Here is a 19,626-nt window from a genome sequence, read left to right as displayed (position 1 = left end):
CCCACCTGAGTCAGCTAATAGATGTGGTCGTGGTGAGGATGTCTGGGGCTGTGGAGGCAGACCGGACTGACTCTGTGCGCACGCGTGCGTGTGTGTGTGTGTGTGTGTGTGTGCGCAGCGATTGTGTGGTGGAAGAAGTACTTTGATTCAAGTAGCAATGCTGCAATGTAGCATACTTGCAGCAGTTTTACTCATACTTGAGTAAAAGTTACTCATACTTTAGTAAAAGTACAAAAGTATTGGTATCAACATATAATTAAAATGCCAGAAGAAAAGTATCAAGCTTTTTTGAAAATAGCGTATCTACAAGCTCCCAAAGCGCTGTGATGCATGAGACACGTTGTGAGCTTTTAAATCAGCTATTTTTGGGGTATAGACGAAGTATAAAATAGGGCTTATTTGGTTAATGTTAAGTTCTGAAATAATAATCAAAAGTAACAGTAAGTAACTCAAGCCGTCAAACTATTTGAGTGGAGTTACTGTACTTCACAGCACCCAAGAAGGTTTTAATATATTATATTATCATTGTTATTATTTTTTGGAAGAGAAGTTTAAAGTATTGAAAAATGGAAATGCGGTACAGTACAGTCCCAACCTCTCTCTCTCCCCATCCCCCTCTCTCTCTCTCTCTCTCTCTCTAACTAGCATGCACAAACACGCACACAAACACACTTTATACGGTACACACACACACACACACACACACACACACAAAGCAGACACGTGTATCCTGCAGTTTGGGAGCCCTGCGAGCCGAGCCAAGCCTGCAGAGAAGAAGCCATTTCAGGCACCATGGGTTCTAAGAGGAGGGCCTTGAGAAAGTGAAAGAGAGAGAGAGAGAGAGAGAGAGAGACTTCTCCATTGAGATCTCCACAGTGATAGAGTCATGTTACTCTCAGTCCGCCTTAAAAGCCCTCTTAACATAAGCCAGTGGTTCCCAAACATTTTCCATGTCAAGGACCCCCCAAATTGACACTAATTAGCCCGCGGACCCCCATCTGAAGACATTTCTTTTTCATGGTTTTGAAGAAACCATGAAAAAATATTCATGGTTTTAAAGAAACCAAAAAATTACGTTGACAATTACGTTGGGGGCCCACTTGGAAAATATCCACAGCCCACCAGTGGGCCCCCGGCCCACAGGTTGGGAATAAATGTTATACAGCATTGCCTTCATGTCGAGTTCACAAGCGTACATTAAGGCTGTCTGACCACTGGAGAGATCCCTCAGCAGCTACAAACCAAGCAGAAAATGTATGCTGGCTGTTGTAACTTCCTGCTTAACCATACGAGTAAAATAATAATAATATTCTCCCCTTTTTCTTTTTGAGAGGCCTATTTGTAGTCATTTCTTTGTTATTGTTATGGCTGCCCCAGAACCCCCACATACCAGCGCTTGCATGCGACTGAAGATAAGAATGGCGGGGAAGTGTTTTTTTTTTTTTAGATGTCACACACACACACACACACACACATAATGGCCATAATTTCTGTTCCCAAAATCATTTATTCATAAGCGAGAAAGGCCAGCGTCTCCCACGGCTCATAAACCGCCTCCGCGCTGTCAGACTGACATTATTGATGGGACTACCCTATCAGCTTCTGTCTGCATTCTAATGGACTGCTGTTGTCCAGGGGCCATGCAGGGCCGGCACCGTGCCCTCATTGGCCCCCCGTTGGACTGTGGTTGTCCAGGGGCCATGCAGGGCCGGCACCGTGCCCTCATTGGCCCCCCGTTGGAGACTGCTGTTGTCCAGGGGCCATGCAGGGGCCGGCACCGTGCCCTCATCGGCCCCCCCGTTGGACGTTCTCGCACCGCATTAAGAAGCTCTGGAGGGAGAGCGTCAGCCCAAATGCCAAAAGCTGTCATTTTTTGCATTGCAATGAAGTGATACCGTTAGTGTCGTTCGACTTTCATAGACATTTTTGTGAACATTCGTTTTTTTCGAATTGTTATTCGTGAGGCAATATCACAAACAATGGACCCCTTCATGAGCAATTATGATCGCGTGGGTTCCCATTATATATTTATACAAAAATAAAAACTAAAAGGCCTAACGAAGAGCATCTGTATTGACAGCTGAAACTCGTTACAAGAATGGCTGCTATGCTACTGCATGTATAATAGTATACAGTACCGTACCTAATGACTTCTGTCCCTGATTTTGTTCCAGGAAAAATCCTGTTCAGAAGGAGCCACATCAGGGATGTTGCCATGAAACGGCTGAGGCCTATCAACGAGTACTGCAGGGTAAGTAGAGTGGAATTAAACTCTGTCAAATCGTTACGTCATTAATGGTCACATTTGTACACTCAGACACACACTGAATTTCACTGTGAAGGATCCAGGAAGTAGATTGATCTACAAGAAAGCCACGGTGACCAGAAATCAATCGCCCTTATTGCATGACCCTACCAGCTCAGTGGTCATTGTGGCTATAGTGTCCGCCCTGGGAGTGGGAGGCTGGGGTTCAATCCCCCCCAGCCGGGGCGGGGGGGGGGGGGGGGGGGGGAATTGAGACCCAATGCCTCCCTGCATGTCAGGCACTGCAGGCACTCAGCGTCACAAGGGTTGGATTGTGCCCCTGCGATGAGTGGCGAATGGCCTTCGTGTTTGAGTAAGGACACACCGTGATTGCCCAGTGCACTTGTGCACTTGGCCAGTAGCCAATTTGAGTGGCAGTTGGGGCTTCAGCGTGCTCGGTGGTGTGTCTCTCATGGCTCAAGTTCGCTTGAGACTCCGCCCCTCCGTCGCGGTCTAAAAACGGTACATTCACTCAAACGCGAAGGCCATTTGGCACTCGCGTCCCTGCGACATACTAGCATCATGTCCAGGGGTTGTTCTTGTACATCCTGACTGGGGATGTACTTGCACAAGTTGCACATCAAGCCGCCTCACTCTACAGAAACGGGAGATTACTATTACATGGTCAGCATTACTATTACATGGTCAGCATTACTATTACATGGTCAGCTACGGCGTCAGCTGGAAGTAGGCTGAAGGAACACAGTGCTGCTGATCTCAGTGGAAAAGCCACAGTTAGGTATAGCATTCAGTTCTCGCTTTGCGTTGCAGAGGAAAATGGAAATGCATTAGAGTCCATTGCGGCCCGTTTCAGAGAACATAATCGTCTACTCTGTTTCTCCTCGCAGATATTATATCTGTCAAACAGAGACATTCCGTTAGCCTGTTTCAAGTTCCACATGCTCTGGTAGATCAAAGGGTCATGTCTGCTTCAAGCTGGTGTACCTATTTTGGACACAAATCTACCAAAAACATTTACAAAAATACTATAGCTGAGCAAAATATGTGTTTCAAAATATACACATTTTGGTTGCAACTGGCTTTGAAAACACCCATCTTCACATATACTTCACGTATATCTTTGGCCTTCCCTGGCCATATCCTAAAAACTGTCGTGTCCTACTATACAGTTTGTTGCCCATTGTATTTTTTGTAAAATATGATCAATACATTTATGTTGTATAGTTTGAAGCTTGCTGATGGCTCACTGTCATGCCAGCAATGTTGCAGGAACAAGGAACAGGTTTCATGAGTCGTACTGGGTGTAAAAATGAAACCATAATTACTGTATTTATGTTCCGTCTTATAAGTTATAATTTTGACATTTCAATTAAGCAACAGTAATCTGTATCAGAGGGAGTGGTGCATGCATACCATGCTACTGGTGTGATGCAGTCAGATACAATATACTAGGTGTTTATCAGATGCTCTCTCATCCAGAGCAAGTTATAATAAGCGAGGTAAATAATCGCATAGAATGCAGGAGGAACGTGTCCGTGTTACATCATGCTCGAAATGACATTGTTATGTCCCTATATATGGTGGTCTAGGCCAGGGAATAAGGGACAATAGCAAATACCCTGTATAAATTAGCTTAACCACTTTAACCACAGCATCCGAATTCTGGGGGAAATTCTCCCAGCGAATATTTAATGTAACAAAAACAGAACAGTCACTAGTATAGCACCCTGAGGGACTCGGGTCGACCAAGTAGGGTTTAAGTCTTTGTCCACATTAGCCTTTTTTCTGGTCTTCCCCCTCCATCATATGCGGATTTTGACAGGGTCACGTGACTCACGTCACATGCACTGTATGGGCCTACAATCCAAATCATAGAAGCTTGGCCACCTAAGAATGTGGTCTGGATAATGAGTCTTAATTTGTTATGTGCCCGGAATTTACTGACCTCAGAATGAGGTCGGCTGTAGTTCTATATTTTTGGACTCAGGCAATGTGCAATCCCATTGTTTTTTGCTGCATTCACATGGACTCAGGCAACCGTGGGCAGACGAGAAAAAGAACCCTAAAAGAAATACAAAAAATGTAAACATCTGATGGAACGGCAGGACGGCAAAATGATGAGATTTTCCCTGCGATGTGGAGCTACGTAACATCCGGCTCTAGATTCCGTTGGCCGTCACGGTAAAAAAGTTAAAATACTTTAACTTTGAACGGCAATGCCGTACGGTCTGCCGTTACCGCTTCTGCCGCGCCCTCCCGTTTTACCATCCTGCTCCCCGGCCACTAAAATAACTTCCGTTTTGCAGTCTACTGCCTGCCTAGTGCCTACCGAGCCCATGTGAATGCAGCACTAGTTGTGGAAGAAGATAGCGCTACATCTGCAGAGGTTAAGGGGCCGTCTCAGTTGGTATGTCATGCTGTGACTTGGTTCTCCATGAGCTTGGCCAAAGGCAAAGAACTTGCTTAGTGCTGAGCTTGCTCCAGTCAGCATAATATCCAACAGCCTGTGTTGTTTGTTTTTAAAAGGCCTTCCTTAAGGGCCTGTAAAACATTCGTACGTCTCTCAGTCTGACTGACGTGGTAGCGATTGAGCTTGTTTGATAGAAGGTAGTTCCAACATGCCTCCTTTTGTGTTCACTCCGTGTTTGCATTAGAGCAGATGTTTTCATCCGAGACAAGAGAGAAGGAGAACAAGTCATTAAAACAATGCAGTTCAAGATGACTGTCAGCCAAGGAAAACACTTACAGTATAGTTGTGCTGAAAGATGTTATTGTCACTTCTGACCTTCTCGACTAAAGCAAACAAAGTATCTCAAGGTTTGTTGCCATTAAGCAAAGACCATTGGTGGAAGAAAAGTGCTCAGATGTTTTACTTAAGCAATACTTTATTACAAGTAAAAGGCCTGTATTCAAGATTTTACTTGAGTGAATGTACTCAAATATTGATCTTTTGTCAAAAATCTACAACCTCGCAACACATCATGATGTGATGTGTTGTTGTGAGCTTATAGATTGGCTGTTTTCGAATAGCATAAAATAGTATCAAATTGGGCTAATGCAAGTTATGCAATATACAAGCTCACAACGCGTGCCAATACTTTTGCACTTTTATTCAAATATTATACATTTAAAATACAATAATTTTACTTGTAAGAGAGTATCTCCACATTGTGGTACATTTTATTAAGTAAAGAAAAAAAAGGCAGTGCACACACTGACACACACAGACCAAATCTACCAACACGTCTCCTCCTGTGGCGTGTTGAGAGCTTGCAGATCTGCCATTTACTGAGCACGATACCCGGCACACAAGCATGTATACAGTAACTGAGGCTTTGGGGTGATACAAGTGCACGACATTGGCTGTAGGAGTGTTTTTTTGCCTGTCTCGGAGGGTCGTGTGGGGTTAGAGGAATGTACAGCTGGTGTAGGCAACATCTTTTACCACTTATGGGAAAAATAGGAGTTCAGGGCTGGGAGGAGGAGTTGTGTTGTTGGGTTTGCGTCTGAGTGGGTGTGCAGTGGTGGAAGACTTTCTTTTCCCTTTTGTTATAAGTAAAAGTACCTCAATGTACAGATACCCTATTACATGTAAGATGCTTGTATTTAAATGTATTTATTATTTGAATGAAAATTCAAAATATACTCAAAGTACCTAAAGTAAAAAAGTATGGTGTATGTTCCATTTGTGAGTTTTGTAATAATCTAAATATGCCAAGTAACTACAGGGTATAGTAAACGAAAGCGGTCAAATAAATGTAATGTAGTTGCCTCTGAGGTGTAATAGAGTAAAAATTACAGTATTTGCCTGAGATGTAGTGGAGTAGAAAGTATCAAGAGATGAAAACTTTATACTATTATTACGGTAATGCTACCTTGAAATTGGACAGTACTTGAGTAAACAGTTACTTTGTGCACCACTGTGGGTGTGGAATGGATGCAGTCAGCAGGGGTTGCTTTTTGTCGAAGTGCTTGAGATGTCATTCCTCCCTGACCTCATTGTATTTTCTTGTGTGGGCTTAACCTGTTTTGACATTTGAGAAATGTTGTACTGTGCAAGAGGCACGCAACAACTAGTAGGATGGAAAACGGTATGTTTTAATTAAGTGTATAGTGTGAAAGTGGCATCCCCATATACACAAAGTAATACAGCCTACATGTGCAGACAGACAGACGGGGACAAGACATTTGCTAGAAAACATCCATGTTTCAATGACATCGGATTGCATTCTTCGGAGAAATGAGATTCTATTATGTTTAACTGATGTGGCACACGATCCCGTGGTTCTTGTCAAATAGACAATCAGCATTATGGTCACTGGGAAATGTTCAATGTAAGCTTGCTAGCATGTGGCAGCAATGGAACAAATGGGATCAGCTCACCAGTATATCAGACCCAAATATAATTCCTGCGCGGCACTGTTTCTCATAATGGGGTTACGGGGTGGACCCTTATGGGTCTGTAACGCTGAGCGTGTACAAATGGAACCAAAACGGCCAGTATGGGTCCATTTACATTACATTGCAGGCAGACAGACAGACAGACAGACAGACAGTGGCTGAAAGCAAGTCATGATTTAGTGCAAGATGTTAAACCATGGGTCTCATAGGAGGTCCTCAGAGTTGGTACAGGGAACTGTCATAGGAAGTTTTATTTTTATTTACATTAACCACTTGAACACTCTAGCGTCCCTAAATTCTGAATTAGCATTAGCCGAAAATAGCCGATAAGAGGTTTGGTGTAGAGGGAAAAAGAGCAGCCCAAGTACAGAGCCTAAGGTCTAAAATACACTGACGATAGTGCTGTCAAACAAGTAGCCTATATATGAAGCCGTCTATGAAATCTATGAAAAAGTATAATCTGCAACACAACAATACACAGTAGGGGTCCCTGCATCATCTCTATTAGCTAAGGCAGTGCATGGTCCCCAAAGTGGGTTCCAGGGGGTCCCCAGCTAAATGATAGTTTGGAACCAAGTGGGCCCTTATGGGTCTGTAACTCTGAGAGTGTACAAATGGAACCAAATGGACGCCAACTGGTCCATTTGTACACTTGCACAGAGTTAATTCAGGATCTCCTCATTGGTCAACAAAAACACCTTGAGGACCCTATACAGGAGCCCTAGTACAAGGTTTCTTCGACTATGAATGCACCTCTTGATACCACAGCACCTCAAAGGCCCTTAAAAAGGCTCCAGACTTCCCAAACTTGGCCTACTACTTGGCCTCACTCCCCGAACCCGCCTCACCCCTGCCCATTCTGACAGACTGGAATGGCTTAGGGTTGACGACAGAGTACAGCATTTTGCAATGGGTCTGGTCCACAAGATTCGCTACACCACCAAGACAGATTCCCATGTACCCAAACAAGGGACTAAATTAATTAATTCGGCACCTATGCCACCAAAATGTGGAACGCCCTACCAACAGTCATTAAGACATGCGAATCCCTTGACTCCGTCAAAACCGCTCTCAAAGGGCACCTACGGATGGTTGCAATTCGAAACTAACCCCCGTAAAATCTGAATCCCCCACCCACCCTTTCTCCCCTCACTGTATATGTTTTTTTCCCCCTTTTTACCTCCTCCTATGATGATTTGAACATGGTGGACCCTATTGTAAACTAGTGTAATGCTTTATGGTGTCGTCCACAGTTAACAGTTTTGTATCGAGTTGTGCTTGAAATGTACTGTAATTCTCCAATCTGTTAATACATTCTTCAATCAATCAAATTAAAATTGGGGGTCCGTAGACTAATGCATGTCAAACTGAGGGTCCTTGAAATCTTCTCTTATGGGGGTCCCTGGCGTATCTTTTCAAATGGGGGGTCCGCGGGCTAATTAGTGTCAATGTGGGGGTCCTTGACATGAAAAGGTTTGGTAACCACTGTTACCTGTAGACTGCTGCTGCTTAAAAAAAAAAAAAAAAAAAAAGGAAAATGTATCAGTCTGCAAGGACCTTAACTCCAAACAGACTCCTAGCTGCCTCACAGGGGGCCCAGACCCTAGGTTACCAACCAGAGTCCCACAGGACCCTGTAGCCACATGTTCAAAGCCAATGTGGTTCTGCCGGCGCTGACTAGGTGGTGGTGGGTTCCACTCACCTCCATGCACAGTCAGGTTGACACACGGTGAAACCGGAGAGTTCTGTCGGTTCCTTTTGATGTTTTCCTCGGGAGGAAAAGCTGTGTCAGCCCCTTCTCTGTCAAACAGCTGAGGCCTCAGCCTGACTCATATAATGGAATTCCCCCCGGGTGGTGAAATCTGATGTTTTTTTTATTCAAACCATGGACACACAATCTGAAACAATACAGAGGTCCTGCACCGTGTGCAGCAAGGAAGAACGATTCCTGGACTACGGTCGCTCAGGTCACTACAGGTCACTCGCATTACATTATGCGTTTTCAGTTTTCATTCCGAAAGTCCTGCCCCGTTACTGCAAGGATTCAGGTCTGATGTCCACTGCCAAAGTATTGCTACAGTAGGGTTGCTAGGACGCTGATCCCATACAGCACATGGACTATACACAGATACGTACAATCAGCAAATGTCTGCATGAAAACCACACCAACAGACACTGACGCAAAAGATTAAGAACAGCCTATTTTTCTTCAACAAGCTCCATTCTCTTTGCATAGATTTAACTTGTCTCCGTCTGTCTCTCTCTCTCTCTCTGAGAATAAGGTCAATGTGTTGAGTCATCAGACATGGGGGGAAAACAACTAAATCATGTGAAATCTCAAACCACCTCTTTTTGGCAATATTGTCTATAGCCACCAAAAAAAGAAATAACGCCCGTTGTTTGTTTGGAAAGAGGTTCATTTTAGGCATATACAGTTGGGCTTGGTCCCCCTATGCCTTATGGGTATGTACAAACAGTGCTATTCTGTGCGCACGCGCGCGCACGCACACACACACACACACACACACACACACACACACACACACACACACACACACACACACACACACACACACACACACACACACACACACACACACACACACACACACACACACACACACACACACACACACACACACACACACACACACACACACACACACACACACACACACACACACACACACACACACACACACACACACACACACACACACACACACACACACACACACACACACACACACACACACACACACACACACACACACACACACACACACACACACACACACACACACACACACACACCAATTACCTTAATGCTGTGTGCCGTAAAGAACACCCATAAAGTCCATTTGCTGTAATGGGCCCTGGAGGATCGAGGCCTCTTGTCTCGTCCCTGGAGAGAATTCTAATGAGTGAACGGGTCACAAGCCGACTGCTGAATTCATAGTTGGGACCGCTCTAGTCTCGCGTACAGCCGAGCGACCAGAGATCTATGCCTAACCGATACGTCTGGTAGCAGCTGGGTATGTATGAAGGGGTTTTGCTAACATTTTCATGTGAAGGACCCCCAAATTTATATGTAATTGGCCGCTGACCGCTCTTGACTCTGGACTGCAACGTGACTGGACGGATGGGGCCAATCAGGTGGTGTTGGCGTGTGTTCAGTTATAATTAGGCTATAGGAACGAGAGCAAAATATGCCTGCATAGAAATTACCTGGAAAAACGTGCAGGTTCTTAAAAGGGCAGTTTCAATCACTGGAGATTGATTGCACATGCGCACAGTATACCGATCAACAAATGCATACAGGACGGGGTCGGTAGGTATACGCCACGTCACTCTCCTCTCCTTGACCTTGTCTCGGAATGGAGAGGAGAAGGAAGGGCAGCTCTGGCCGTGGCAGCGGTCCCACTGCTCCGTTGGCACGGCGCCTTCGCCGCGGTCCCACATAGCATGGGGACGAGAGAGCACGACGATGATGGCTCCCGAGCTGTCAGCCTTGATGTCATATCTGATATCTGTTCGGCTCGTGATGGAAAGGAGGAGGGAGCAAGGGGAAGGGCAGAGGAGGAGGAGGAGGAGGAGGAGGGGAAGAGAGAGAAGGGAGGAGGGAGACTCCTTTCTCTCCGAGGACAGTATTGAAGCACTTACGATTATTAAAGTCAGAGACATAAGGTTGGAGGTAGCGTGGCCTTGATGGATCGCACTGTGCTACGCCTGCTGGCAGCCTGGAAGGGAGGTGTTGTTCCCTATATCTAGCTAGCTCCCCAGTTCCCTTCGCTCCTCAGGAGTGATAATCGCCGTGTGGTCCTTCGAAACGGACCCCGGCCCTGGCGTCAGTCATTCTGTCTCGCCTCGTTGGAGCCGTCAGTTTTGCTGAGATGATTATCTGCCTCTACGACTGCCCTTTGCAGACAAGGGTGCGGTTGGAGAGGAGGGGGGACTTCAGACCACTAAAAAGGGAGAACTGAGTGAGCCTGGTGTTTCTTTTTTTTTTTGTTCTTTCATCTTCCGAGCTCGTGTGCCTGCTCCCTTGTGATGATCCCCAGAGAGAGAGAGGAATGAGACGAGATGAAGGAGGCAGAGAGGGAAGGGGACAGTTGAACAGAGCTTGAATCGTAAAGGAGCAGAGTACCAGATGATGAATGAATTGAGTGTTTTTTGAAGGGCCAGTGAGCTTATTAGCTTGACTTGTCGCCAGCGAATACCGTTTACTTGTGAACCATGTGAGCTGTTGTCTTGCAAACGCAAACAACAATAGCTAGAGTAGAATCACACACGAGGATCGAATAATCCAGAATAATGACATCAGATGTCTCTGAATAGGTCTATCGTGGGCTTTGACGATACTCAACTTACGCCAGGAAATATGACCAACTAAGAGTTTCACTAGCTAGTTGACTACTATAATATTCATCACTGTAACAGTTACTTTTTTCTAATTATGTACTACAGCAGTGGTTCTCAAACGTTTTAATTTCAAGGACCCCCAATAACTCTTGAGAGTGTGCAAATGTTTACACTGTCAGAGTTAGACTTGTAAGGGTCCATTGGGAACCGCCTTAACCCATTTTGGGAGGGAACCCCTTTTGGTGTTAGCATTATGCTATGCTTTAGCTATTGAAAAATAGCAGATCTACAAGCTCATAGCGCGCCACCGAGTGGCGCGCTACGAGCTTGTAGGTCTGCCATTTTTGAAAAATCAAACAACGACTGACATAGAAACATAGCTTTTTCAGAAAACTGTAAGGATGTAGAAGACATTTTTAGAATCTGATCTCAGGTCAGAATGGGTACCCTGAGTGTCCATGGGCCCCGCTTTGAGAGCCACTATAATATAGATACTACCTTATATTATAAGGTAGTATCAGATTACATTCCCCACCCTTTTTTATTACAAACATTATTACAAACAGAACATACATCTCTCGGTGACAACTGCTTATTTTGTCCATCTTGTGTTGAGAGAGTAACTAAAATGACTAGTTGTTTTCTTTTTGAGTTTATAACGTGTGGTCCTGTTTTCCTTGAAGGGATCCCAATTGGACCGTTACAGGTCTGTAACTCTGAGAGTGCACAAACGGTACCAAATGGACCCGTCCTTTTGGGATTCGGGTCCACAAAACACGACTAGTAAAACCATTTGACAACTATCGAGGCAGCCAAGTAAAAGTCAGTAGTCGTGGAAGCCCTTCTCCCAACCATGTTGGTCTTGTTGTATTTGTGCGTCTATTCAGCAGTATTTCTTTTGGCAGCAAATTTCTATTTTTGTTTAGTCATAGTCTGGAATTAAACTTAATTTCGTTTGTCACATTTTAGTCACCTGAAATGTCTCAGTGTTTTAGTCTAGTTTTAGTCGACTAAATGTCATGCAATTTTAGTCGACTAAATCTACAGGTGATTTAGTCGACTAAAATCTATTTTGGCGGGCCTTAATGCCGTCGTAATGGCTGATTTTACACTTGCTGAAAATAGCAGATCTACAAGCTCACAACGCAGCGTTGTGAGCTTGTAGATCTGCCATTTTCACAATGCAAACTGTGTAAAATGACTTATACTGGATCTCTTGTCCAGTAGCCCCTTCCTATCATTTTAGTCTAGTTTTTATTTGTCGACGAAATTGTCTTTGTTTTAGTCATCGTCAACGAAATTGTCTTCGTTTTAGTCATCGTAGCTTAGTTTTCGTTTAGTTTGCATTTAGTTTGTCAGTGAAAAAAGGTACCGTAGTCGAACAATTTTCGTCTTAGTTTTAGTCGACAAAACTAACACTGCTTGTCAGCATGTGTGTATTTATTCTAAGTGCCCCTGTTTGCCTTGCAGGCCCTCATTCAGCTGCCAGTCTACATCTCTCAGTGTGAGGAGGTCAGAGTGTTCTTTGAGACCAGACCTGAAGACCTCAACCCACCCAAGGAGTGAGTATGCAATACAAACAACCACCTCTCCTGTCCTGTCTGCACCAGCACACACTTTCCCTCCAGCTGAATTATACTCCCACAACCCACTGGTAGAAGAAATACCTGTTACAAGTAAAAGGCCAGTAATTCAAGTAAAAGTATTGGCATCTCAAGTAAAGTCGTTGTAGTAGTAGTTGTTCAAAACTGGACTTAAAGGACTGCTTTACCCATTTTATATCATTTGTGTCTACTTTGAGTCGGCATTTGTCTCAGAGGAGGGCTATGGACAGTTCAGAAACCCAGTGACATCATCGATGGGGAATCCAAGCTAATAGAAACCGCAGGCTTTTTCCTCTTCTTCATAATTAAAATGAACGATGATGTCACACAGGTTTCTGAACTGTCCACTGCCCTCCTCCACAGAGCAGAAAATAATGGTACCATTTTATCAAGAGCATTAGTACAATTTAGGCATTTAGCAGACGCTCTTAATCCAGAGCGATTTACAGCAAGAACAAAAAGCATGGCAAATTACATCACATAAATAAAATGTTATCTAAGAAATGTAAGCTAAGAACGTAACCGTGGAATATCTATAATGAAACTATAAACTATACTATAAATATATACTTAAAAAGTGCTACATAAAATGCAATTCTAGTGCCGTCTACGTAACATGAGATCCATGAGATCCAATTATATGAAGATAGGTCGAAAATGGGTGAAGTCGTGAGCAAATGTGCTTAGGGTACTTTGCATCACTGCCCACATGACAGCCATGTCGATTTCAGTCAATTCAATCCTAATCCTCAGGCTTACTAACACCACCGATCACACCCATCCTTCATAAGGACACCCTGGACCCCGGTGTCACGTGGGGTCACATTCCAGCAGCTACGTTATAGCCGAGGCCCATCGGCAATCACTGCTGCGATCATTACACCCTCTAATGGCTATGATGTCACTCCCTCTCTGTACTTCCCCCAGGGAACGCCCGCTTAGAGAAAAGGCCATTTAACGAGTTGTTAGAAGCCCGAGTGTGCAGTTTAACATGTAGCTGCAGCCACTCTGTTCGCTGTTCCAACGCCTCCCTTTCCGCTGAGGTTGCACAATGGCCTCTCGGGGGCACATGTAGGCCTGTCGCAGTTGTGACATAATTGCATGATCATAATATTTCAGCTAATCGCAATTTCTTTTCCTCATAAATCGCTAGAATCGTTAGCGTTCATCTGTATAAAAACAGCTGGTGGCAATTATACAGAAATGTCATGTTTCCATCATTATCTCCGCCAAAATATTGCTCGGAGAATAGCGAAAATAGCAGATCTATACATTTGGCCAGTACCGTACATCATTTTGGAACATAAAGGGCATGTAATTTCCATGCAATTTGTATTTTGATTATTTTCCGATGTTCAATGCCAAAAAAAACCCCCACACAATTCAATCATTAACTAAAATATGTTGGTGACAGCACTACTCACACACACACACACACACACACACACACACACACCACCTGCCTGGCCGCTCGTCTGTTGTAAAATCTCACGCAACACATTATTAGTTTCTACCCGGCGCTGACAGTTACAGCGTGTCAAGACTGAGTCATAAAAGTGGCCGTGACCAGCAGCCTGCCAACGCTCACAACGTAGAGAGGAACACGCACATAACTGTACATGCAGGCAGACATTATACCGTCGCTGACGTGGCAGAAACCTCCTATCTCCGTATTAAAATGCGTTTTCTTTTTTTGTAAAGAAAAACTAAAAGTTGTACCCGCTTTTCTCCCCAATTTGGTTGTTAATGTGCCAATGTGGAGCCTTCGTCCTACTCCACCCGCCCAACACTTCGTGCTGACAGGTGCCGCCCCAGCCTGTAGGAATACATGCAATGACCAATGTCACCCTCCCCGCCTCCCGGCCTCCCAAAATACGGGGACAATTGAGTTCACATGTAGACGCCCGGCGAAAAGCTGGTTTCGTAAATGAATGCCCTACTTGATCAGAATACAGCGTCTTGAGTTTGTCCATCTGCTACTTTTTAATTTGAATGCTGAAAAGAAAACCGTTTCGGACATATGAGGTTTCCACCCCACATACAGTACATACACCTGCATGTGCGGACACAGCTAAAACACGCTCACCCACACACACCTACACACACACACACCTTTTTATTTTTTTAAGGTTAGCGGCGCCTTCAGGGCAGAGGAGGTTACGCGTGGCTGCTTTCATTGCTCATAACTTCCTTTCACTCTGACCCCTTGAGGTGTTTTCCAACGCCAGAGTCTGTCACAGTAAACTAAATGGTGTTGACCTTAACCAGTCTGTCATCGCGCGCTGATGATGTGTGGCTTCCAATTCGCCGAGAGGTCAGGTCACTTGACAGGAAATTGAGTTACATTGCGCTCTGCGACGTATACGCCCATGAGTGCACGTAAGGTCAGCGGACGCCAGGCCTTGGGAGTTTTGAATATTGAGCTATCAACTGTCAACCGTGTCCATTGTGCCCTTGAGCCAGGCATTCTAACCACCCTGGCATCCCTATTTTGGGCTCGTCGTTTTATTATATAATGCAACTCGTACTTTAATACAAGTCTCTTAAAGTGAATGAAAAACATGGCATCCATATTTTGAGCATCATGCCATTATAGTGTAACCATGGAAGTTGGAGATCCATGCTCCACCCGGCTATGCAATATCCGTTGTACCCGTGTCAGAGTACCCGTTCCACCCATCTGTCTGTGTTTCCTTTTATGCCCATATATGGAGATTTCTGTATCTGTGTCCTTTTATTCCTATATGTGGAGTTCTGCGTCAGGCATGCCCAAATATGGAGTGTTGCAGAGCTACCAACCTGCACACATTTTGTGTACCAACCACGCAATTCTAGGTGTCTATATACGCCTAGAATTGCGTGGTTGGTACACAAAATGTGTGCAGGTTGGTATAGCTCTGGTGTTGTGATGTCAGAACAGGCCAGCTCCATATATGGTCCCTGGGAAGAGGCCTTTTGTGGCGGTTCTCGACACCGGGCACTGCACTCCCTGTGGGGGTGTGGAACGCGTTTGTCCAATTTGAAGTCGGTGGGTCGAACGGTTCTCGAGTTACGTTCATTATGTACATACATACGTACGTACAGACACTAGACAGACTAGCATTTATAGATATAGATTGTCCTGTTGCCTATTAACCAGTAAGACGCGCAAACGCGGGAAGCAAACGCAGCTCGTATTACATATTTGGGTTTAGGACGTATAGCTGCTTTGGGGACTCCTTATATGGTTATGGCTGAGTCATGGTGACGTATTGATGCAACACACTCCATATTTGGACGTAGCTCCATATATGGGCACAAAGGGGGGACACACGCACACACAGACACACAGACATGATCTGCTAGGTCTCATAGTAAGTGCTCACTGCATTCGCAACAAAGAGGTTCATGTCTGAATTGCATGACTAATGTTGAGGGAAATGGAGTATGTTGCTTACTGCCCGAGCAGAGTCCTTCCATCAAGAAGAGCCAGCCAGAACTGAGGGAGAGTGAGCACTAAAATAAAAATCGAATAAAATCGAATCTAAATGTTGCACTTTTTGACCAAACATTGACCAAATAGCACTCTCCAAAATACAATTGCCCTCTACACTCAATAGTGTCACTGCATTTACAAGAAGACCAGTCATCAGTCACCCACCCTAATGTCAATGTTTAAATACGATGTACTCAACCCCAGTCGCCAGGATGTATTATTGCCATGTGAAAATCATGATTGAATGTCAATACATGAGTTGTCACAACTTAAATTAGGAAATGGAAGTTTTCCTTTCTTTTGCCACTTTACCCATAGAATCGGCCTCACCCTGCAACACCTGAGGCCGATTGTACAAATGGCCATTTTTGGGTTCTTGTTGCTATACAACAGTTTATTTTGTCATTTTTTTATATAAATATTTGATTAGGTCAGGAGGATTTATGAGGTGTTTTTAGAATGGGTTAAATAAAATATAGAACATTTTCGCATAATATGACCGAAGGGACGCCAGGTTGAAACTGATAAGAAAAAGAAGAAACTATGCAGTATGGCTGTATCAGTCAATATAGCGAGTGTGATATATGACTGCAATATGTTGCGCAGCCGTTAACAACATCTCAGTCTCCATTTCAAATGTCTGACAGGCCACCCTTCACTGTGTGTCCCTTTTTAAAGAGAAACAACTCGTTTCCTTCCTGCTGTGCAGCTGGTGGCTCTACAGTTACGGTTATCCCGCCAAACACACAATTGTACAACGGTTCTCACATTATGGTGTGATTTGTGGAGAGGGTTTTTATGGCACCAACTTACAGCTGATACCAAGTTCACCATAAGCAAGTCAACAGCAGCTGCAGTTAGAGGAATTTCTTAAGTAGTTTTTGTTAGGCAGAAAACTTGTATCCCCACATATACATTTATGTGGCAGTGTCACAGTGTATTGCTCAGGTACACCCTTCTGTGTCCACATTATAGGTGGACAATTCTTTTTTAAATGTCCACCGCTATAATGTCATGGTAAAAAAGAAGTATACACAGTTGAAAAGTCTGCCTGTGGGTTTTATAAATATTTAACCAATGACAAATGTTAGCAAGAATGTGAGACTAAATAATAAATATAATAAAGTGGTCAGGAGGTGCAGCTAATTCAACAAAAGAATAAACTGTAGAAGGAGGAAGAAGTCTGCACACCGTTTTAAAAGCTCCCCAAAAAACACACGACGTCTCGGCCTCTGTGGTCTTCGTCAGGTATACTAAATAACTACGCTGGAATAATTTCACTTTTTTTTTCCTTTTTCTGAAAAGTAACCGTTTTGGACATACAAAGGTAACATCGAGGTATTCCTCTCACCCCACAACCGCTCTGTGGCTGTGTGCAAGTTTGAGGTCATAAGAAGCTGGGCAGGTTAAGGCACACGCATATACAGTACAGCCTTCGCTCGTCCCTGAGAGATCCCCGCCAAGGGCACATACCTCATTAGCTCCCATACTGAGCCTTGAGCCTCTGCTGGGAGGGGCAAAAAGGAGAGCGTTTACTGGAGGCAGATGAGATGAATACACAGAAGACCTTGGTTTGTCTTTATTGAAATTGGATTATGGCTACTCTTGCTAATGCGGCCTGTTGGTTGGTTTGTTGGCTGAATGACAGCGGAGGCCCGCCGGTTGGCTGACTGACAGTGAGGGGCCGGTCCTCTCAGACGCACAGGGTTTATCATGGGCTGTATATCTATATCTACCGCCCAGAGAGGGCTAGCCGGCATCTCTCTGCCCGTCTCCCAGAGGAGAGGAGAGGAGAGGAGAGGAGAGGAGAGGAGAGGAGAGGAGAGGAGAGGAGAGGAGAGGAGAGGAGAGGAGAGGAGAGGAGAGGAGAGGCATGGCATCTCTCTGCCCGTCTCCCAGAGGAGAGGAGAGCAGAAGAGAGGAGAGGAGACACATCTCTCTGCCTGTCTCCCAGAGGAGAGGAGAGGAGACACATCTCTCTGCCTGTCTCCGAGAGGAGAGGAGAGGAGACTCATCTCTCTGCCTGTCTCCCAGAGGAGAGGAGAGGAGAGGAGAGGCATCTCTCTGCCCGTCTCCCAGAGGAGAGGAGAGGAGAGGAGACTCATCTCTCTGCCTGTCTCCCAGAGGAGAGGAGAGGAGAGGAGAGGAGAGGAGAGGCATCTCTCTGCCCGTCTCCCAGAGGAGAGGAGAGGAGACTCATCTCTCTGCCTGTCTCCCAGAGGAGAGGAGAGGAGAGGAGAGGAGAGGGATCACATCATCAGACCTCAATGTCACTAACTTGCTTTGGTCTCTTATGTGACCAGGTCAGTCGGACACACACACACCTTATGGGTGTAACTATATTCATGGTCCTCACAAAGTTGTACAACACACACACACACACACACACACACACACACACACACACACACACACACACACACACACACACACACACACACACACACACACACACACACACACACACACACACACACACACACACACACACACACACACACACACACACACACACACACACACACACACACACACACACACACACACACACACACACACACACACACACACACACACACACACACACACACACACACACACACACACACACACACACACACACACACACACACACACACACACACACACACACACGATCACTGGTGGGGCCACTGGCCCAGTCTATTTATAGCGCGTTAATGGGTGCACTTGTGAATAAAGATTTATGGGTGGTCGACACCGTTTTGAGACTCTGCCAATCCAACAATGCGTTTGGTGATGGAGAGCATTCATGTCCACGTGGGCAGACTTAAGTGAACGGCTGCCAAGGCAAAATGAACAGGGGGCGACTAATTGTGCAGGAGTGATAGGAGGAGAAAGTCTTGCAAAGGAAATGAGAGACAGAGGAAATGAGGCCGGAGATGAGGGCACATAAAGGTTGTAGCATATAGCTTCTTGCGGAAAACAGAGTTTGACGATGTCATGAGAACGAACTGATGTGATTGCTATAAGGCTGCCACCTGAAAATCTACGATTCGAATCGTCAGTCTAATAAGCCCTCCTAGTCGACAGAGATTCATTTGATTCTTATTTCCGCCTGTTGATTTCTTCACAATAGTGTCTCACATCTCTTCACAATAATGAGTTAGTTTCATCTACTACTATCCACTTCATGCACATAGACGTTAAAATAAACTCACATTACAAGTTTCCAATAGTGTAAATACAAGTGTCTTGACTTGTTTTTAAATCTGGACAGTTTTTAAAGGAGAATTCCATACTAAAAGGCTTGCTTACCTTTCTTTGTAGTTGTTACGTCCCCATCAAAGAGGTCCAGGTGTTATTTTGTGCAAAAGGTCCTTATTGGCTATTTCCCCTACCATAAGCCCTAAATGAATTGCATTGAATTGAATGGGATGTATGGGGTGTTGTGCTAATTCGCTTATTTCCATCGCTCAAAATTATAATCTATTTTTATATATCCTCTCTTCATAATGTAAATAATAACCCAAGCGGCA

General features: G+C 44.7%; 1 protein-coding gene across 3 annotated transcripts in view; it reads left to right on the top strand.

Moving 5' to 3' along the window:
* Positions 1-19,626, top strand: part of sh3pxd2b (SH3 and PX domains 2B) — a 70,206-nt gene that overhangs the window by 30,468 nt on the left and 20,112 nt on the right. For all 3 annotated transcript variants that reach the window (XM_080780315.1, XM_080780316.1, XM_080780314.1), the window contains exons 4-5: positions 2,175-2,251; positions 12,500-12,591. In XM_080780315.1, the coding sequence (XP_080636441.1) occupies positions 2,175-2,251; positions 12,500-12,591 (169 nt within the window). The remainder of the gene's footprint in view (positions 1-2,174; positions 2,252-12,499; positions 12,592-19,626) is intronic.

The sequence above is a fragment of the Protomyctophum bolini genome (assembly GCF_963924005.1).
Source record: "Protomyctophum bolini genome assembly, chromosome: 13".
Lineage (NCBI taxonomy): Eukaryota > Metazoa > Chordata > Actinopteri > Myctophiformes > Myctophidae > Protomyctophum > Protomyctophum bolini.
This window is presented reverse-complemented; position numbering and strand designations above follow the sequence as displayed.